The following is a 20,195-nucleotide window of genomic DNA, read 5'->3' on the forward strand; positions in this document are numbered from 1 at the left end:
TCTCAGGGTTTGAGAAACTAGAAAAGCCTTCCATCCTGTCCCTTGCACAGAACACTGCTTGGGGCTGGGGGATGGGTGCAATGACCCTTCAGGGCCCTGTTGAGAGCCCATGTCCCTCAGTGCTTGGGGGCATTAAAGGGGACATCATGAGAAAGTGCCCACCAATCCCAAGCGCCAGACCTTGGCTTTCTCCCAACCTCTCCCTGTCCTGGCAGATTGGGGGCAGTGAGCGGGTGACACAGGCTACCCAGGAGCACCTTGTCCTTGACACCAAGTTTATCTGGAAAGAGCAGAGCCTTAGTGATAGCTGGAGAGGGAAGAAAGTGGGGAGCTTTGGGAGGAGGCAAGTCAAGCAAGAGGGGGAGGTTCCTAAGTCCCGAGGAGGTTAGTAGGTGAGGTCTGGGAGATAGCAGGAGGGTCCTGAGAGTCAGTGGGAGGATCTGAAGTCAGTGGGAAGAGTCGTAGCATAGGTGGGGAGAGTCTGGGGTTAGTATCAGGAGTCTGGAGGGCTAGAGAAGGGACTGGGCTGTCGGTCCGATGGAGGAGCCTGGCGTCGGTGGGAGGAATCTGGATATTGGTGGGCAGAGCATTAATGGGAGGTTCTGGGAGGCAGTGGGAGGGAAGGAGTACCATCAAGGGGTCAGCGGGCAGGGGAATGGTCAGCAGGAAGGCGCTGATTGGTGAGGGCCGACAAGTCAGGGGGTAAGGGTAGTGGACTGGTCCCGGGGACCCTGACCACAAGCTCCATGGGCTCCCGAGCCTTGTTTCGATAAGCTCGGCGGATGGTATCTACTGCTTGCTGGTGGGTCACCTGCTCCAGGCTCTCTCCATCCACTGCCACAAGCTCGAAGCCAGCCTGGGATGGGGGTGGGAAAATCAAAGCCCTCCCTTCTCAGGTCATCCCACCACCCAACCTCTCACCTCCACCACCTAGGACACTCCTCCTCATCTGGGTGGAGGGGATGGACAATGGGACTTTTGTGCCTGGAGCTGTGGGGGGCAGGGTGAGGCACAGACAATGGCCCTTTGTCCCTTGGGGCTAGGGGTGGAACATGATGGGCCACTCTCAGGCCCAGGCTGGCATGAGGGGACAGATTTCTCCCTAGGCTTGTTCATCTTGCAGGCCTGACCCCCCTGCACCCAAGCCTCCTCCCAGGACCTGGTCTAAACCTGTCTGGCTGGAAGATGAGTATGTTCCGGCCCCACCCCCACCAGAATTCAGCTCTGGACCTCGGGAGTGGGCTTGGGTACTCTTCACCCACCTGCAGGGCCCCACTGAGGAAGGCAGCCCCCCCCGGAAAGATCTTTTCTATCTTCACCATGGGCTGCACCTTGGACTCAATGCCCCCAGAAATGCTGATGCCTAGTGAGAGAAAAACACCGGATGAGCATGTAGCCACACCCCTCAACCCAGAGCTCCCAGAAGAAACCCAGCACCCCAACGCCAAGTCCAGGCCCCGACTTCTCCCAAATCCCCAGATTCTGTTCCTACTCGGTCCTCGACTCCAAAAATCCTCTAGTTCCCACCCCCTCCAATCTAGAACCTCCCAAATAGACCCCCATATCCAAATCTTTTCCTAAGCCCAGGCCCCCTAGTTGTACCCCAAAACCAAGCCCAGAAACCTCACCCAAACCCAAGAGCCCCACCTGCCAGGCCTAGTCCCACCTGCACTCACCCAAGGACTGCTTCATCTTGGACAGCGTGACTGTCCTCAGCTCCCCACCAGGGGCCTTCTTGGCTGCCTCCCTGGCTGTCCCGCCAGTTCCATTCTCGGAGGGGCCTTGACGGCCCCCCGCCTTGGCTGCCTGCTCATCCACAGGTTGTGGCAGAGGGGGCCTGGCCTTCCGAGGCTTGTGGGAGCGCCCGTTGGCCATGCTGGGGGTGGGGACAGGCGCTGGGGATGGGGAGCGCCTGCGTCCGGGGGACTTGCCTCGACCCCGGCTGCGGCTGTGGCTCTGGGCAGGGCGCTGGCTCTGCCTCTGGCTCTGGCCCTGCCGAGGGTCCTCTGGGGTCAGGGGTTCTGTCAGCAGCCAGTTAGGCCTTGGGGGCCGGGGAGCGACGGGGGGTGGCTGGGGAGGGGGTGTGCAGGAGCTTCGGTGTGGGGCGAAGCCGTCTACTGGCACGTCTTGGAGAGGGGGGATCCCTTTATGAGGGTGGCGGGGAGCAGAGGCACCCAGGGAGAGCTGGAGGCCCCCCAGCCGCTCCCTCAGTTCCCCATCGTCTTCCTCCTCCGAGAAGCCGTTCACAGGCAGCAGGTAGAAACCTCCACGTCTGTCTGGGGAAGGGGGCCAAGGTCAGGCTGCCCGTCCTCACCAGCCCGGACCACCTTGCCAGGCCCCAATCCTCGCCTTCGTCGGTGCAGGGCCCATGAGACCCAAGCTTGGGTTTGCTCAGGCCTCTGGTGGTTGTGCGCGCAGTGAGGGACTCTGCCTGGGTTCCAGGGTGATACAGAACTTTAAAGTTTTCTATGGCAATATGTGTCTCAGAAAAAATAGCACTCACACACCAAACTGGTAATTTCTCAGAGATTATTGCATAGAATGAGAGTAGATTTAAAAAGTGACTGGGTTTATCATGAGAGACGATGGACTCTGAAAAACAAACTGAGGGTTCTAGAGGGGAGGGGGGGTGGGAGGATGGGTTAGCCTGGTGGTGGGTATTGAGGAGGGCACATTCTGCATGGAGCACTGGGTGTTATGCACAAACAATGAATCATGGAACACTTCATCTAAAACTAATGATGTAATGTATAGGGATTAACATAAGAATAAAAAAATTTAAAAAAAAAGTGAGTGGGTTTAAAACCAATTATTAAGTAAATAATAGTACAGGGGGTGAGTGGATGTGATAAACGTGGCTGCGGTGGACAAGGATTTCCTTCAGGGAACCAGCCGGCCTTCGGAAGCCACGACACCCTCTGTGGGGGGCAGGGACGGAGGGCCCGTTCTCCCTTCCCCAGTGTGCCCCCTCCCCCGGCTCCGGGACTCTGACTGACCAGGCACAGGCGTGATGAGGTGACGCTTGGGCGGTGTGTCCTGCCGGGCTGGTCGCAAGGCAGGAGGCCGTACTACTGGGAGAGGAGACCCCGTCAGAGGCGGGGCCCCTGCCGGGCTCCCTGATGGACCCAGCTGAAGGCCATCTCTGCCCCGTCTCCCCCGGGAGGCCCCACTCCCATCCCCACCTGGGGCTCAGGATCTACACGTCCTACCCCCAGCTGCTGACCTGCCCGGCTCTTAAGGGCCTCAAAAGCCTCCAGCTCCACGGGCATCACCATGCTGTCGAAGCGGCCGAGGTCGGTGGGGGCCACCACGCTCCTGGGGGAGGTCGAGAGACAGGGGGTGGGCAGGGGCACAGTTCTGGGGGTGACAGTGGGGGGAGTTCTCAGAGGCCCCCGTTCTGCCCCCCAAACCCTCCCCACAGCCCCCACCCCACCTGATGTCCCTCAGTAGCAGCAGCTTCGCGGGCCTGTCCAGAATGGCCAGCAGGGGCCTCACGAGGTCCTCCACACCGCCCTCGTGCACGTACTGCGGAGAGAGGCGCCGCGGGTCACACAGCGGCGAGGACGTCCAGAGCTGGGGGGCGCTGCTTGCGCATGTGCGGTTCCCCACGTTTAGGAAAGCTCCTCCGCATCCCCAGGCTGTCCCCGGCCCCGGGGGGATGTTGGTGACTAGGGGGAAGCCTGCGGTTGTCGTAACAGACCTATAACAGCCCCGGTAGCAGCATTTGTAAGCCCTTTACATACGGTCTCTCGTTTAGCAACCCTGTGCGATGACGTTCATTATTCTCATCTTACGAATGAGGAAACTGAGGCTCAGAGAGGACTTTGGCCAAGGCCACACAGATAAGGAAGTGTGAAGAGGGACTGGAACCTGAGAAGTCTGGCTCTTGCGAGCTCTGGTGCCGGAAAAGGGTGTGCAGGGAGCCGACTCTCCTCCCCGCCCCCACCTCCCAGGCAGAAGGAAGGGATTGGAGCCAAACGCTAGACTGTGGGCCTGGCTGGCCCAGCATATGTCTGCACAGAGACCTACCAATTAGGCTTTGTTCGGCGCTGGAACGGGGGACCTTGGGGAAGGGGTGGCTCGACAGAAAGCCTCTCCAGTCAGTCCCCCGGGGCGTGGAGGCCCTTCTGCCTGGCACTGCCCGGATGCCACCAGCCACACCCCACCCACGCACACCAACCCGTAAACTGAACACTGGGAGCCACCCTATTTGGACAGCACACCGCCCCCTGGTGGTGAAATGGAGATACACACAATCACATGGTGATACACACACACACACACACACACTCACACACACCATCCTGGACAGGAATAGACACAGAGACACAGCAAGCCCTGGTGGCCAGAGTGAGACATTCGTAAATATCGGGAAATAAAATATAAACTATGTGGCCCTAAACCACACACAAAGTTACAGGGACTCACACACACACACACACACACACACACGTGTCCAAAATACAACCCCTTTTGTCTGGAGCAAGAGATCTATAATTGCACAGAATCAGTCGCATATGTACACATTTCAAGGCTACAAACCCGCATGTAGCACCTACTAAGTGCCACGCCCTGTACTGGGCAGTGGGGGCACAATGAAGAAGACCCTGTTCCAGATCCTTCAGAAGTCAGTCTAGTGGGAAACGAGGGGCAGAGCGAGCCACGTGCCCCAGGGAATGACAAACCACTGGCAGCGGGGCAGAGGGAGTCTCCGAGGAGCGCACCAAGACCGGAATCGGCTTCTTGGAGGCGGCGACATTTACACAGACCCCTCTTGGTATGTTTGTTTCATTGACATTTACTCTTAGGCATAAATGCAGGCAACAGCATGAGTATTGGGAGGAAAGTGCTCCGGGGTGGGGTGGGATAGCGGGTAGACAGAAGTTCAGCCTGACCGTGGGGTACAAGAAGGGCCTCCACGTAGGCTGCATAGGTGGGGACTCCGGTGTGAGTGGTGCCCCAGAGTCGTGCGGTTCATCACCTGTATAACCCTGGGCGGTGACCAGCAGGAGATGACCATGTGGTGATGTGGCGACCGCGGGAGAGCTGAGGTTAGTGGCTGGGGGAGTCGAAGCAGGGAAGGCCTTGAATGTGAGCATTAGAAACTTGTACTCTGTTCCGCCAAAGGTAAGAGATTGCACAGGGCTTGGGGAGTGTAAAGTGATCCGGGGGGGCTTTCTAAAGCCTGGTCTGGTGGCGGTGGAGAGAGGGCTCGGAGAGGGAAGGAGGCCTGGGGTTCGAGGCCACACATCTGAGTCACTAGGGGAGATTTTCCAATCACCCCGGCCAGAGCTCCACCACAGAGGGTGTGATCTCTTGGTGCGGGTGAGGTGGGGGTCAGGTTTGGGTGGCATGCAGGTTTCGTGGGGGTGCCGTGAGAGGTGGTCCCGGCTTGGACAGAGTGGGAGGAACGGAGGGCTGATGGAAAAGGAGCTGATCCAAGAAATGGGCACAGCGCGCCACCTAATGGCCAGATCCCAGAGTTGCAAGCTCACGGAGGCTGGTGCTGGGGACCCCACTTAGCACTTAGAGTTGAGCATGATGACACAGAGTTTAGCCCAAGGCCCTTAGCTGCCCCCCAACATGCACCCCATCTGCAGCTCTGCTGTCAACCAGGCCTTGGTAAAGGGATGCATGAATTACTGTGCCTCAGTCTCCAGGTGATACACACGTGCCGTATCTAGACGCACGCACACGGGTCGATCACACAGATGACAAACCCAGGTGCCCACAGACACACAGATGTACACATCACACAGACAAACAACACAGCCCTGCCCCGACCGGGCTGAGGCCATGGGGGGATCACAGACGACTTCCTGGAGCCCCTCAGCTTGTCCTTGCACGCAAGCTCACATTGCACTGACGCCAGCACTCCACGGGGACCCCAGCGCAGGAAACCCGGGGGCTCTGAGGCAGGAGGAGAGCAGAGGGCCTTCAGACCTCCCTGGAGGATCAGACCCCAGACCTGTGCCTCCCACAACCTCCCCAACACCCAGGCCACAAGGACTCCCTCACATCTAACTTGCGCCCCACCCTGGAGCCCTACTTCCTGTTTGAAGTAGAAGGAAACAACAGAGCAGACGTTGGGGGAGGCTTGGGGTGTGTGGGGGGTGACAAAGGATTACTTACTTAGGTAACAGGGGAGGGGGCCTGGCATGAGGCCGGGCCTGGGGGCTGACTCAGGGAGTCAGGGGAGAAGGTTGGGGTTTAGAGGAGAGCTCAGGGGGTGACCGCAGAGACTCATGTGCCCCCACTCATCACCTGTCCGGCTCCTTCTCTCCTTAGCTGAAACATCACCTCCTCAAGGAGGCCCTCCTAGACCACACCACCTAATTTGTACCTCTTGGGTTATTTTCTCCTATTCTTTTCTTTCACAGCATTTCACACAATTTGCCGCTATGGGTGTTTAGGTTCTAGTTACTGTATGTCCCTCTCCTGTCTGTGAGCTCAGTGTGTGTGTGTGTGTGTGTGTGTGTGAGAGAGAGAGAGAGAGACAGGAACAGGAGTGACTTCTGCTTTTCCCAACCTCTGGCCTCAGGGCCTCGAGCCCAGATACTGACCAGAGATGGTGGCCTGAATGAATGAGGGGCTGGGTGATGGGGTGACCATGTGCTGGAGTTGGGGGCAGGCTGGAAGCTCACCCGGGAGCAGTGGCGGGTGACTGCCAGCACCTCGTCGTCAGTCAGCAGCCGTCGGGCCAAGTCCTGAATAAGGGGCCGTCGGCTCTCCCAGGCTTGCACCTGCTCATCCATGTCGGGCAGCTGGCTGGAGGAGCCCCCGGACCTAGCAGAGAGCAGGGTCGGGCCCCTCTCCCGCTCTGCAGGGAAGGAGCGAAGGCATATGATGAAGGAGCCAGGAGCCGTCAGGGGAGGAGGCAGGGGCTTCTCTCAATGGGGTCAGAGCCCAGAACAGGTCAGCTGAGAGGCCTAGGTGCCACTGACAGAATTCCAGCCTAGCCCAGAATCTCCCCACCGACGTCTCCCATAGCAATCTGCCCAACAAAGGAGCTCCAATCTAGACCCTTTGGCCCCCAACACAGACCCCCTATACTAGGCTGTTCCTTAATGATGTCCTAGCCCGGTGCCCCCTGGGCCCCCCGAACATTCACAGTCATAGTATTCAATGGGGTCCTGGCACAGGCTCCCTCACCTCCCCAAAATCTGTCTTTGGGAGCCCCATCGAGTACCCAGTCCTCAAAAATGCACCCCAATATCTGTCTGCAGCCCTGTCTCTCCTGGTAAGCTTAGTCCAATTCTTTTAGCTGCCCCCAATTTGCACCCAATCCCCCATGCATGACCCCAACTGAGTTCAGCCCAAAGCCCCTTAGCTGCCCCTCAACATGCACCCCATCTGCAGCTCTGCTGTCAACCAGGCCTTGCTAAAGAGATGCATGAATTACCGCGTCTCAGTCTCCAGGTGACAAACTTCTGCACAGGCCCCACTGCCCCTGCTATGAAAAAGAAAGGCTCAGCTGTGGGCCCTGGCTCCCAGTCTGAACATGGGGCTTGGGAGGGCTCAGGGACGGCTAGATCACTAGCGGGAATGAAGAGTTTAGGCTGGAAGGAGGTGGCATGGCGAGGCAAGAGGCCAGGCCACGAAGGTCTTGTAAGGCTATGCCCAACTGGGGACTTCATTCATAGGCAGTGGGCAGTCAGTGAAGGTTTTGGATCAAGAGAGGGTGCCGTGTGAGTTCTGCTTGTGGAGATTCATTTAGAAGCAAATATATGGAGGGAGGAACCCCAAGAACGAAGCTTGGGGCAGCACCTACCTTCAGGGGACAGAGAAAAAAAGAGGAGCCTTTGGAGGAGAGAGAGGAGTGGCCAGAGGGATAGGACGAGCATCAGGTGAGAGCAGGGCCCTGGGGCCTGTGGAAAAAGAGATGGGTTGAGGAAGTGGGGCTGACCTGGCCTAAGCTGAAGAGATTGTCTCTCCCATGGGACTCTCACCTTGGCCCCCCAGAAGGGGCAGGGTCCAGCTCCTCATCCTCTGGTCGTTTTTGCCTACCCAACATCCACTCTCCCTCTGCAAACAGCACCCCAATTTCACCTGGGGATCTCCATTCTCAGTGCATGGTCTCCAGGGTGAGCCCATGACCCAGGCTGGCCCAGGAAGGCGCCACTGGCCTTTCCCCGGCACAGCCATCTGTTGGGCACGTGACCCAGCTGGGCCAATGAGAGCCTGGAACTTCAGCTGGAACTCTTTAAGAAGCTCTCCCGTCCCTGGATTGCTAAGCGAGAATGGCCATCTTCCCTCTGAGTGGGCAAAACCTGCATGATAACGAAGCCAACCCAGGGGAAAGGGGAACTAAAGAGGAAGGGGGCAGATGTCTGATGAGATTGTTCAAACCTTTAGACCCACTCAAATCAGTAGCTGAGCCAAGGAGTGTTTTTTAAAGCTAATTTGAGTTGGGTTTCTGTCACGTGCAACCCTGAGAGTCTTAACTCATCCACTCTTGGTCCAGTCTTTGAGCCTCACCTGAGAGACGAGAGGCCTCTCTGAGGGTCCACGGGAAGCCCCTGACAGAAGTGAAGCCTGCCCAGGCCTTTCTGCTTGGGCCCTGATCTAGAACTGGCCTTACTCAGGGATGGTGCTAGAACTGTGTAGGGCCTGTGGAGCACTGGCCAGGGGAGGTGAAGCCAAATATTCCAGGAGAGGAGTGCCCTACCCACCTCAGCACCAGCACAGAGATCTGACCCAAGCCCTTCAACTTCCTTGCTAGGCTGTAGCTCTATCAGTTTTCCTTTCTGTAAAGTGGGGAGATGAGAGAGTTTAACAATGACCACTACATTTTCTGGTACCTTCTGGTACCTTCTGTATGCCAGACAATGTCCTGGAGTGATTTACATACATCCATTCACTTACTCCTCACCATTCCTAAAGAAACAGGTATCATTACTCTCACTTTACTCACGAGGAAACAGGCTTATGGGGGCGAGTTGTTCCTCCCAGCTAGGAAAAGGCAGCGTGGGATTGAAACCCAGAGCCGCTGGATGCCAAATGGACTGTATCTCCTTCCTCCCGGTCTCATCGGCCGGTGCTTACCTTTCTCCAGGTCTAGGCGAGGGCGGGGCTTGGCCGGGCTCCCTCTGTCCAGCGTCCAGGCCTCTCTGTGCCCGTGCCCTGCCAGCCAGCCCTGCCGCCCTCCCTTGAAGAAGAGGTTCATCAGTGTCTTGGAGCGCTGCAGGGCCCCCTTTTCCCCGGAGGACCCCAACTTCTCCTTCTTCCGCTGCTTCTTCTCCTCTGCAGACATGAGGGAGCACCCGGGGGCGTTGGAGCAGTGGGCAGAGGGAAGGCCAAGGGGCAGGGGTGTGAGGAGAGCCAGGGAGGAGGGACAGTAGGGGGCAGACAGGACCTCCAGCCTTGTGGGGAGGTGGGGGTGGAGATAGGTGGGCTTCCTCCTTCGACTTTCCACCTCTCCCCCACCCACAGCTCCAGCTCGGTGAGGACCCTCCAAGAGGGCCGGGGTGTGTGTGTCTGTGTGTGTAGGGTGGCGGGGATGGATTAGGGCTGGTGTGGGGCCCAAAGCCGACAGGAGCTGGGACTAGATCTGAGGGTGGGTTTGGGGCCCAGGGCCAGTTTAAAATGGGGCCCAGAGCAGCGTCTGAGTGCATTCTGGGGCTGGAACGGAGGCCGAGTCAAGGCCTAGAGCCAAGGGAGGTTTGGGGCCCAGGACTGGGTATGAGGCAGGTGTTGGACCGGGAGCTTTGGAGAGAACATCGGCCGCCCCTTCCCTACATACCCCACAAGGTCAGGTGGCTCTGGGACCTTGTGATGGGGGGCCGGGGTTGGCTCAGGGCCAGCAGCAGAGCAGTCTTAGGGGACTCGGAGAGCGCAGAATCCAGGCGGCGGGCGGGCCGGGGGCCGTCGGAGCGGATGGCTGTGTCCCTGAGGATGACGGTGGGCCTCACACTGCACCAGGTCTCCACGCGGCCGCCCACGTCCGGCTCCGTCTGCATGGCTGTGTCCGCCCGCCCCCAGCCTGGGCCCCGACTGTGCGGCTCGTCAAGCCCCAGGCCGCCATCCAGGCGCTGGGAGGGCAGGGAGCCCTCGGCCGAGCTGCAGGGGGCGCTGGAGGCATAGGAGGAGCCGCTCGAGCTGCTCTCCGAGGCGGGGGACAGCTGCTGCAGCGACCCGTTGCTCACTGCAGGCAGTGGGGAAGGCAGGGGCATCTCAGGGGAAGGCCGCTGGCCTCAGGGCCCTGCCAGGGTCGCACAGCACCTTGGGGGTGGCGGTCGGTGAGTGTTGGCGAGCAGCCAAGCCTGGAAGCGCGGGGCTCTGGGGAACCAGCTGCTCGGCAGTCCTGCCACTGACTTGTTGAGAGACCTTAGCCAAGTCACTTCTCCTCCATTCACCCGCCCCCCTGACCCTGCCCCAGGACTCCAGAGCCAAGGAGAGCTGGGAACTGAACCCGCAGCTTCTCAGAGGGGAGCCCGGAAATGGCTCTGGGCGGTGGGGAAGTCCCAAGCAGGTGTTGCTCCTCCTGCCCCATTATTCCTCAGAGGCTCCCATGCACCCTCGGGCCTCAGCCCTTTCCCTCCAACGCAGGGGCCCGAGCCACTTACATCGGTCCAGCCAGCAGTACTCAGAAACCATCTCTTTGTAGGCAGGGTACCGGCCAGTATCCTGGGAAGAGCATGGCGGGCACAGGAGGGCAGCGGGGAGTAGGTGAGAAGGGGGAGTGACGGGACAGGAGTAGACTTTTCAACCCCATCCCTCTCCTCCAAGTTCATCACGCTCGAGACAAATGGGCCGCTTTATGTCGGAACTTGCCAAATTCCTCTACACCTCAGGGTCTTGAACTTGCTGCTCCTTCTGTCTGGATTCTCTTCCTTCCACTCATCTCCTGGCTAGCTCCTTCTCCCTCTTCAGGTGTCACCTCCCCAGAGAGACCTGCCCCGACCCCCCCCCACACCCCGTGGCTAAAAGGGCCCTCCTAAATTACCCCTCCCACCTCTCTGTTAATTTCCTTACAGCGTTTGTCAGTCAGCATGCATCCTGTTTGTCTGTCTCCCTCCCCCCCGCCCCGCCCCAGAGCAGAGACCTCATCTGTCTTATAGCCCCAGCACCCAGCATAGGCACTGTCACGTAGGACATACTCAAAAATGTTGAATGAATGAACGAGGGGCAGAGTGGGAGAGAGGAGGAGTGTTCGGGGTCATGCGAGAGGAAGGAAAGGGAGAAACGGGATGGGGGGATCGTGGGATGGGAAATCAAGGGGGCAGAAGCGGGGGAATGGCGGAGGAGGCCCTGAAGGGCGAGGGGGGTGAAGGCTTGGGAAGGGAGGAGAGCGGAGCCGGGGCCGGGAGTGGGTCCTAGCGGAGAGCGAGCTGTCACCTCCCCTGCAGCCAGAGTGAGAAGGACCTGATCCTCAGGCAAGTGTGAGACCCACATGAATCATGAATGCAGGTGCCTCCCCTGAAATCCGATCTCTGGCCTCAGCCCAGCCGTCCTTGCCCTGTGCCCAGGTCCTGCCCAAACCGCAGCTTCCACCCCACCCTCGGGGCGGGACGTTTTCTCCTTTCAACCCTGGACCTCCACCACTCATCCGAAGGGGCACTGCCCTGGGTGTCTGGGCAGCAGGACTGGAAGCAGGCCCTGCTACTAGCCAGCCGAGGAAGTGACTGGTTTCTGAGTGACTCTGCCTCTCTCAGCCTCAGGTTTTTCTTCTGTGAACTAGGGATGAGCACAATGCCTGCTCTCTCAAATGGCTGTGGAAAAGTCATAAGTTGTAGGACAATGGGCATTAAACTCTAGAGAGGTCTGGGAAGTTCCTCCTATAGTCTGGCCTCTCCCTGACACCCACAGTCCTGCCCACCTTGATAGTCAACATGATGTGTGTTTGGCCCTTCAGCACCTCCACGGCCTGGCTGTGGCTGATGTCGTCGAACCTGACACCGTTGGCCGCCAGGACCTGGTCCCCCACCTTGATGCCATTCTCCTCGGCCAGCCCACCATGATCCACTCTGGGGTCAGACAGGAGGCAGTCTGAGAGGCCACCTGGCCTGCCCTCCCTCACCCTAGACCAGACTCTTCCCTCGGACACAGGGATGCCCCAGCCAAACTCCTTGACCCTCTTCCTGGAGCCCCCCACTCCCCTCCAGACCCCACCCCTGACCTAGGCCCTCCTTTGGACATGTAGTTGGCTGAGTCTCACTTGCCCACCCGTCCGCATTGCACGCCCGGCCCCAGCCCTCACTTGGACACATAGATGCCCAGGCCAAACTCCTTGCCCCCACGGATGTTGAAGCCCAGACAGAAGTCGTCTGACGTGGTGTACAGGTGGACGATGCGCCGCACCCCGTCCTCCGAGCCGCTGTCGGATGGTGTCGAGCTGCACTTCTCCACTACCAGCCGCCGATTCACGACATCCACCCTGGGACAACAGCAAGGGGCTGTCAGTCTGGGCCCCCCCGCCCCGTCCACCACCGCCCACCCCCTTTCCTTCCAGCATCTCGGACAACTGCACAGGTAAGGGGAGGTCGCCTTGGGGGACTCCCCAGTCCTGAGACCTTCTGTGGGATGTAGACTTCATTAAATTTGGGAAACCACCCCAATCTCCTCTTTTTATGGAGTGGCTCCATTGGGCCAGGACCCATTTCGAATCCCCACAAGAACTCTGAGGGAGAGGTGCTGTTACTATGCCCAGGCTCCCAGGAGAGCATCTTTGGGGACAGGGCCGCCGGCGTCTGGGATAGAGTTGGGAGGAGAGCTAGGGGAGAGACATGGCCTTGTCCCATTTCAGTGTCGGGCCTTAGGATCGCTGTGCGTCCAGCGCCAAGGGACAGAGAGAGCAGAAGCCGTACATAGCTGAGTCTCACGCAGAGCCCTGTGCCCTCAGCGCCTCCTGCCATGGGCTGGATAGGGTGGATGGGGTGGGTCAAGGTCAGGGCTGGGACCAGGCGTTCTCACCACGTGGTCTTCTCCTTGGAGAATTTGATGCCCGGCACGCGGCCCATGCGCCTCACCATCATGTGCAGGCGGCTGCTGCCCGTCAGCACTTTCACGGCGCTGCCCATGGTGGTGCTCTCCAGGCTCAGCCCGTTCGCCTCCGTGATCTTGTCCCCCACGCACAGGCCAGCCCGCTCTGCACCGGGGGAGGGGGCGGCTGCCATGGGCCCCTTGGGACAAGTCCCCCAGGGCAAAGCTAAGCCTTCCCCACCACACAAGGCTCCCTGGGGTAAAACTTCTTCCACGAGATTGGGGATCCCCAGGTGAGGTGTGGGTATTCCTTAGTAGACTAGGGACTTGTCCATGAGCCCACTCCATCCTGGGAGGGGGCCTCCTTTCCCCATTGGATCAGGCCCTCCAAAGCTGAGGACCCTTGCCTGCCATCGCTGATAATAGGCCTCCAGAGCCCCACCGAGGTGGGGGCTCATCTCCTAAGCCAGCACCCACTCCTGGGGGCCCTGCTCACCTGCACTGCTCCCCTCCTCCACTTTGCTGACGAAGATGCCCAGGCCATGCTCAGAGCCGCCCCGTATACTGAAACCCAGTCTCCCTGCTGGGCTCTTCTCCACCCGGACAGCGTGGATGATGTCGCTTTCATCACTGTTGGCTGTGTGGAGGTGGTGGGGGGCAGGGACACAGGCATGACTCCCATGTCCTTTCTGGGCACAGAAAGCCCCTGGGTTTCCCAGTTTGGGTTAGGTTGCTCGGCACATACACCTAAGGCCCTACGGCCTAAGGGTAGCCGATTTCTGAGTTCCCTGTTGGGGATTTGAGAGTATGGGTCAGCAAGAGAGTATGGGAGCAGGCAGGACAGGACTCCATATTAGAAGATGCTGTTCTCCTTCCCTTATTATATAGGGTGTGTGTGTGTGTGTGTGCACGCCCATGCACGTGTGTGTTTCTTATACTTACTAAGCTTCTCATGCCCACAGGCCCGGGATAGGACAAATTCCTAAAAACCCTGCCACTCTGAGGGTCAGATGGATAGAAGAGGTTCAAGATTCCATTCTATAGGGCAGAGTTGAGCAAGTCTGGGCTCTTCAGCTTGAGCAGAAAGGAGTATGCTCGCTCTATCTTCAAATAGTCAAAGAGCTATTATGTGAAAGGCATTAGATGTTCTTTTCTGTGTAACCCAGAGGGCAGAACCAAGCCCTCATAGTGGAGTTAGGTGGAGGCCAATTTAGTAAGGAAAAACTTTCTAAAACCTTCAGTTATCGGACAATGGAATGAGGTTTCCAGGAGAGATAGTGAGTTCATCTTTGGTGGCATACAAGCCAGCACTTGATAAATCCCTGTCTGGGATATTGTGGAAGGATCTCTGAGGCCCCTTCTATCTCTTAGACTCTGTGATTCTGGAGGTAAGGGCTCTAGGAGCTACTTGACTATATGAGGAGAGAAACCCAAAACACCACTCTGCTACAGTATATGCCCAGAGCCCAGAGTGGTCCTCTCCATCAGTGCTGGGGAAAGTCAGAGAAGCAGGGTCCCTAGGAGCTGCAGCTGATAGGGAAGGTGTTTGGGAAGACAAGATGGGTGGGATTTCAATGGGTGGAGCAGAAAGGGAGGGCACTGATGAGGAAGGGGAGGGAGTGAGCAAGGCTCTGAGGGGTGTCCTTGAGAAGGCCTTTGGTTAGAAAAGTTAAGAAGACTGGAGAGGGAAGCTGGGTCCCAGGTGAGAAGGTGAGATTTCTTCTTGGACAAGGCTTACTCCAGAGATATTTGAGAGGGAGAAATCTCTCTCACACACACACACACACACACACACTTCTGTTTGATCTAAGAGAAATCAGGTTACAGTGCATGACCAAAGCAGCTCAGGAAGAAATCTCCAAGGGCAGCCTGTAAGTAGGGATGGTGCAGGACAGAGTTGTGGGACATCCTGAGGCTTCCTGGCTGATTCTGTCTGCACACATCTCAACCCAGCCAACGAGTCTATTGCTCTCCTGTCCCCCAACCCTCTTTCTTCTCAGTCCTTCCCTGGGGCCTTCCTAGGGCCCTGGGCCAGGGGGATGCCGATCTGGGGTTTTGAGCATAGGAGCTTGGGGCCTCTGAGGATGGAAACTTTTCTACCTCTACTGCCCTACCCCGGGCCACCAACCTCCCCCACCAGGAGCTCACAGCCTCCTCACTATCTCTCCACTTCCATTCTTGCCCCCTTTAGGCCATTCTCTACACAGTGGCCAGAGTCAGCTTTTACAGTAGATCATGCCTGCTTATTAAAAACTTCAATGCCTGCTCCTTCTTCTAGAAGGAACTCCACAGTCCCCTACACCCAGTAAGGCCCTCTGTGGGCTTTCCTCTGCCCACCTCTCTCCCTTCACCTCTGGCCACCATCCCAGCCTCACTGAGCTTTGGCCACACTGACCTCTCTCCTGTTCCTCTCACAGGCTAATCACTTCAGTGTTCCCTCAATCTGTGATACTCTTGCCCACACCTTCATAAAGCCAGCTCCCAATCTGCAGCCCCTCCTGGCTCAGACACCACTTTCTCTGAGAAACCTTCCTGGACTACCCTCCCTGAAGTCCCTTCCCTTCTTCCCAGGTGGCCTCCATTAGAGTGGTTCTCAAAGTGTGCCCCCCAGACCACCCATGCAGCAACACTCAGGAACTTATTAAAAATGTGTATTCTTGGGGCGCCTGGGTGGCTCAGTTGGTTAAGCAACTGACTCTTGATTTCATCTCAGGTCACGATCTCGGGGTCTTGGGATGGAGTCTTGCAGCAGGCTCTGAGCTCAGCGTGGAGTCTGCTTGTCCTTCTCCCTCTGCTCCTTCCCCTGCTCTCTCTCAAATAAATAAACCTTTTTTGAAAAAAGTGTATTCTTGGGGCACCTGGCTGGCTCAGTCGGTAGAGCATATGACTCTTAATTTCAGGGTTGTGAGTTTGAGCCCCACATTGGGTGTAGAGATTACTCAAAAATAAAATCTTTAAAAAAAAGTCTATAAAAAATGTGTATTCTTGGGCTTCGCTGCAGATGCCCTGAATCAGAAGCTCTGGGTGTGGGACTCAGCAGCTTGTCTTTTCATAAGCCTCCCCCCTCCCCCAGGCAATTCTGATGTATTCCCACGTGTGTGAACCACTACTCTATCGTATCATCCAAATAAGTACCTCCAGGATTCTTACCATCCTTTCTCATTATTGGCTTACTCACATATTATTTATTGTCTGTCTCCTTTAGCTAGATTGTAAGTTCAGTCACGGTAGGGACTTTGTAATCCTTTTCTGCCAATATATCTCCAGCATGTCGCACAGCACGTGATATCTGCCAAGGATTTTTTGAATAAGTAAAAGAATAAACGGATGAACGAGAGTGAGGAGGAAGGGCTGGTTTGGATTAGAGAATGCATTTTCTCTGGGACCAGCTGAGTTTGAGGAGCTGGTGGGAAGTCGTGGGGGTGATGTGGGTCCCAGTTTCTCCCTCCCCACTGGGCCTCCCTTATCCGTTCCTTTAGGCCTCTGGAATGGTCTAAATAGTAACAAGGGGGAGAGGTTCCAGGATGCGGCAAGTGGGGAGATGTTTGTGCTCAGGCAGAGGGGAAGATTCTGGGCTCAGAGACTCCCAGCACAGACAGGGTAGAGGCCAGCTGGTGGAGGCCATGCCCCGGGCCTCCCCTTGCTAGGAGAGGCTGCTCCCCTGGCTGCACTAGGGCTCTAGGGCGAAGCAGCGGGACAGAGCAATCCCGGAACTTCTTCTGCGAGAGGATCTTCAGAGGGAGAGTATACAGAGCCATCGCATCATAGCTGGGGCATGGTCTATGTGGCTGTGTGAGGGGGACGTGTAAGTTCTTTTAATACAATGGGACCCAAAAGGGCCATGCCCCAGTGCCTTCCCTATCCTCTACCGTGTCTCCTACCTCCTCTGAGGACTTCTGCTTCATGACCCGAATGACAGTGGTGACTCTCAGCAGTGCCCTGCTGCTCACCCAGGGGGGAGACCCAGCATGGTAGATGATGGGAGTGAACATGCTAGGCCACGGGGTCAGGAAAGCCTGCTCTCTGAGCAACCCAGCGGCCCGGGGAGGGGACCTGAGATGCCCAGCTGGGTCAGAGGGGAGGAGCAGGGTCTGAAAAGTCCTCTCTGAGATCCAGCCAGGGGAGTTCTGCTGGCTGAGAAACAGAAGGGGAGCTGGAGATATTTATGGCATCTGGCCCACAGAAAGCCCAGCCCCAGGGGTACCCACTCCCCCCCCCCCCCAACTGGCACTCAAGGTCCTGCCTTGCTCACTGGCTCTTTGTCGCCTCACATCTGTCACTGCAGCCAAGCTGTCTCCTAATTGCACTCCTCCCCGCCCCCCTCCCCACCCTGTGCTCTTGGTTTCCACTTCCAGCCTTGTCTGGGATACCTCCACGCCAGCACCAGCTGTTCTCATTGCTCTGTCTCGAAGCCCTACTACACTGTAAGTTCCTGGAAGGTGAAGATTGAGCCTCCTTTTCCTCCAGGCCCCTGCAGGACCTAACCAGGACTGGTATAGAACAGGTGTGCGATGTAACAGCATTAAACAACTATATAAGGTCAGGTAGCCCCCTCCTTCGGGGCCCAGGCCTGGGGGTCCCTTCCTGACCCTCAACCCTCCTTCTTTTCCCCCCTTTTTGGAACATTTGCTACTCTACCTCTTTCCTTTCTTCTGCATCTGAAACCTTTTTTAAAAAAATATTTATTTAGGGGCGCCTGGGTGGCTCAGTTGGTTGGGCAACTGCCTTCGGCTCAGGTCATGATCCTGGGGTCCCGGGATCGAGTCCCGCATCGGGCTCCCTGCTTGGCGGGGAGTCTGCTTCTCCCTCTGACCCTCCCCCTCTCATGCTTTCACATAAATAAATAAAATCTTTAAAAAATATATTTATTTACTTATTTTAAGTAATCTCTACACCCAGTGTGGGGCTTGATCTCAGGACCTGAGCCAGGCGCCCCTGCACCTGAAGGCTTTAATTCTGTCTCCCCAACTGGGCACTGACTCTTCACAGCCCAGCACAGAGCTGGTCACACCACGGGTTGGTTGATGGAATATATCCTTCTCCATCCTGCTCCCCCCAACCCGCAGGGCATACACAAAGGGACTGGAGAAAGGCAGAGTCCATAGGATGGAGCAGCCAATTAGCTACCCTGCTTTGCTTGGCTTGGGGGCTAGCATATCACACCCACCTGTCCCTGCCTCCATACTCCTATCTCCCACCTCCGACCTCTCTATAGTCCTGCAACCCTAAAGCATTGGCCTGAACAGGAGGAAAGGGCTGATGAGGAAGAGCTATGGCAAAACAGGGGCCCTCCATGCCCCACAGCCCCAAGACTCCCATCTCTCGAGTTCCTCCTCCCAGCTGGCCCTTACCCCCACCCTTAGCGCCAGGCCTAAGCTGGGCCCCGCCCCCACCTTCGATGGGGGAGTTGATGAGGATGACGCGGCCCATGGGCGAGGAGGCTCGGATTCCGCGGGGGGGCCCGTTCAGCAGTCGCTGCTGCTTCTTCAGCAGGTATCGCATTGCGGAGCCCGAGTCGCTGCCCAGGTGGCCGCGGGAGGAGAGGGAGCTCAGGGTGCCCGAGCTGAGGTCTCTGAGGCCCAGTGGGTCGAAGCCCACTGCAAAACCCTGTGCCATCGTGGCGAGCCTGGGGCGGCGCCCTACAAGTCCAGAAGGAACCTGCTAGCCCTCGCGAAAAGGGCCCCGCGTGCTCCGGGCTCCATGAGCCTTCTGTGCAGAACGGGAGTCTCAGTGACTGGGAGCCCCCCACCTCTGCAGATTCTCAGGAGTGTGCGCTCCAGGCCTGTGGATGGAGAGCAGGGATTGGGACAAGGGTGTAAATGCTGCCCTGCTGCCCCCCAGAACTTCCACCCCCGCCCTGATTTGGGGTCCTGTCCTCCCTTGCCTTAGGCCCCTGGCCCAGTCCAGGCAGCATCGTGGACTTTCGGAACCATTTATACAAGGCCAGTGGGAGCCTCTCATTCACCCCTCATTCCGGCTCTCAGCTGAGTCATCTACCCCAGTGTCCAGTCCTGGGTATAGTGGAGATGGATTCTTGCGGGTCATAAGGCTTCAAATGGTGTAAGAGAAATTGGGGCCCGGACAATTCCCCGCACGCCTCTCCTTGCCTATCTGGGTAGGGGGTTCGGATCTCTAGGGCAGGGCTGCAGAACCTGGGACAGCTGCAGCCAAGGGTCCCAGAGATTCCCCGACCCCCAGAGATCCCCTGGTCCCAGGCTGCTGTCTCCTCCGTCCCCCCTCCTCTCCCGTCTAAAGAGGTTGCCTGAACCTCTCCCGGGCTTTGGCGGAGGACCTGCTGGCTAGAGTCCCACACAGCGCGCACAAAACCCGGAGCCAAGTCCCCCAGAGCAGCTCTTGGACTCAGCACGCAGCATCCCACCCTCGGGTCGGTCCTCTCGGCCCCCACCTCTCGAGCTTGGCTCCCCTCACCTGCTTGCTGGTGCGGCAGCCGCTCCCGCGGGCGCGAGAGCTCGCCGCCGCCTGGGGGGAACCTCGCCCACGCTCCGCCCCGGCTGCTGGAATAGGGCTGGCCTGCGTAGCCGCGGGCCCCCACTGGCTGCGAGGGCCGCCAGTCACTGCCTCGGTCCCCTCCCTTGAGCGCGCAGGACAGCCGTTTGTCACCTGGGCTGAGGCCGCTGAGTTCTGCCCGCTGCAGTTCGAGTTCTGATGCCCCACCCCGCCCCACGAACTTAGGGTTTGGGTCACGCCTCGTCCCCTCCCGCTACCGGTTCAGCGCAGGGGAGCCCAGTACCGCGTCTTCTCCAGGCCAAGCCGGATACTAGGGCTCTTGGAATTTCCACCCCTCCGCGTCCCCCCCCTGAGGCCTCAGTGAGGGAATGCCACCTGGGCAGGGGGGGGGGCGTAAGCATTCGGTGGGCAGGAGCGTGGACTGGCGCCTGGGTGTGCGGCAGGCGTGCTCTCTAAGGTGACTGGGTGAGTTGTGAAGTGTGTGTGTGTGTGTGTGTGTGTGTGTTGCCTTCTTTGACATGCATCCTCCTTCTGTGTCACTAAGTGTCTCTCTGGCCACTCAGTTCTGCAAAGGGCACAGGGTGGAGCCGCTGGTTCCAGGACACTAGGGGGAGGAAGAATCTTTCTGATCCACTTGCTTGATGCAGACAGAGGCACCTTGAGCCTTCTGCCCCTACACATCGCAGGGCAGGGACTAGGGCTAAGGTCTGTGGTGCAGGTGTAGGGATTGGGGCCGGAAGGAAACTGGGGACCCAATGGAGCTAGGGGTTACAAGAGGCGGGTAAGGAGGGGGCTGGAGGAGGAAA

General features: G+C 58.0%; 1 protein-coding gene across 1 annotated transcript; it reads right to left on the reverse strand.

The window, feature by feature from the left end:
• Positions 1–81: 81 nt before the first annotated feature.
• PDZD7 (PDZ domain containing 7) lies at positions 82–18,689 on the reverse strand. Its single transcript, XM_035027383.1, is given in 17 exon segments — positions 82–622; positions 624–856; positions 1,263–1,363; positions 1,677–2,276; positions 2,997–3,068; positions 3,224–3,315; positions 3,434–3,525; positions 6,645–6,820; positions 7,403–7,453; positions 9,046–9,243; positions 9,743–10,144; positions 10,566–10,626; positions 11,819–11,966; positions 12,200–12,376; positions 12,913–13,087; positions 13,418–13,558; positions 18,315–18,689. Coding segments are annotated over 17 exon segments (3,195 nt in total). The 5' UTR covers positions 18,538–18,689; the 3' UTR covers positions 82–369.
• Between the last annotated feature and the right edge of the window lie 1,506 nt (positions 18,690–20,195).

This window comes from Mirounga leonina, unplaced genomic scaffold, assembly GCF_011800145.1.
Source record: "Mirounga leonina isolate KUSES-001 unplaced genomic scaffold, KU_Mleo_1.0 Mir_114, whole genome shotgun sequence".
NCBI classification, from domain to species: Eukaryota; Metazoa; Chordata; class Mammalia; order Carnivora; family Phocidae; genus Mirounga; species Mirounga leonina.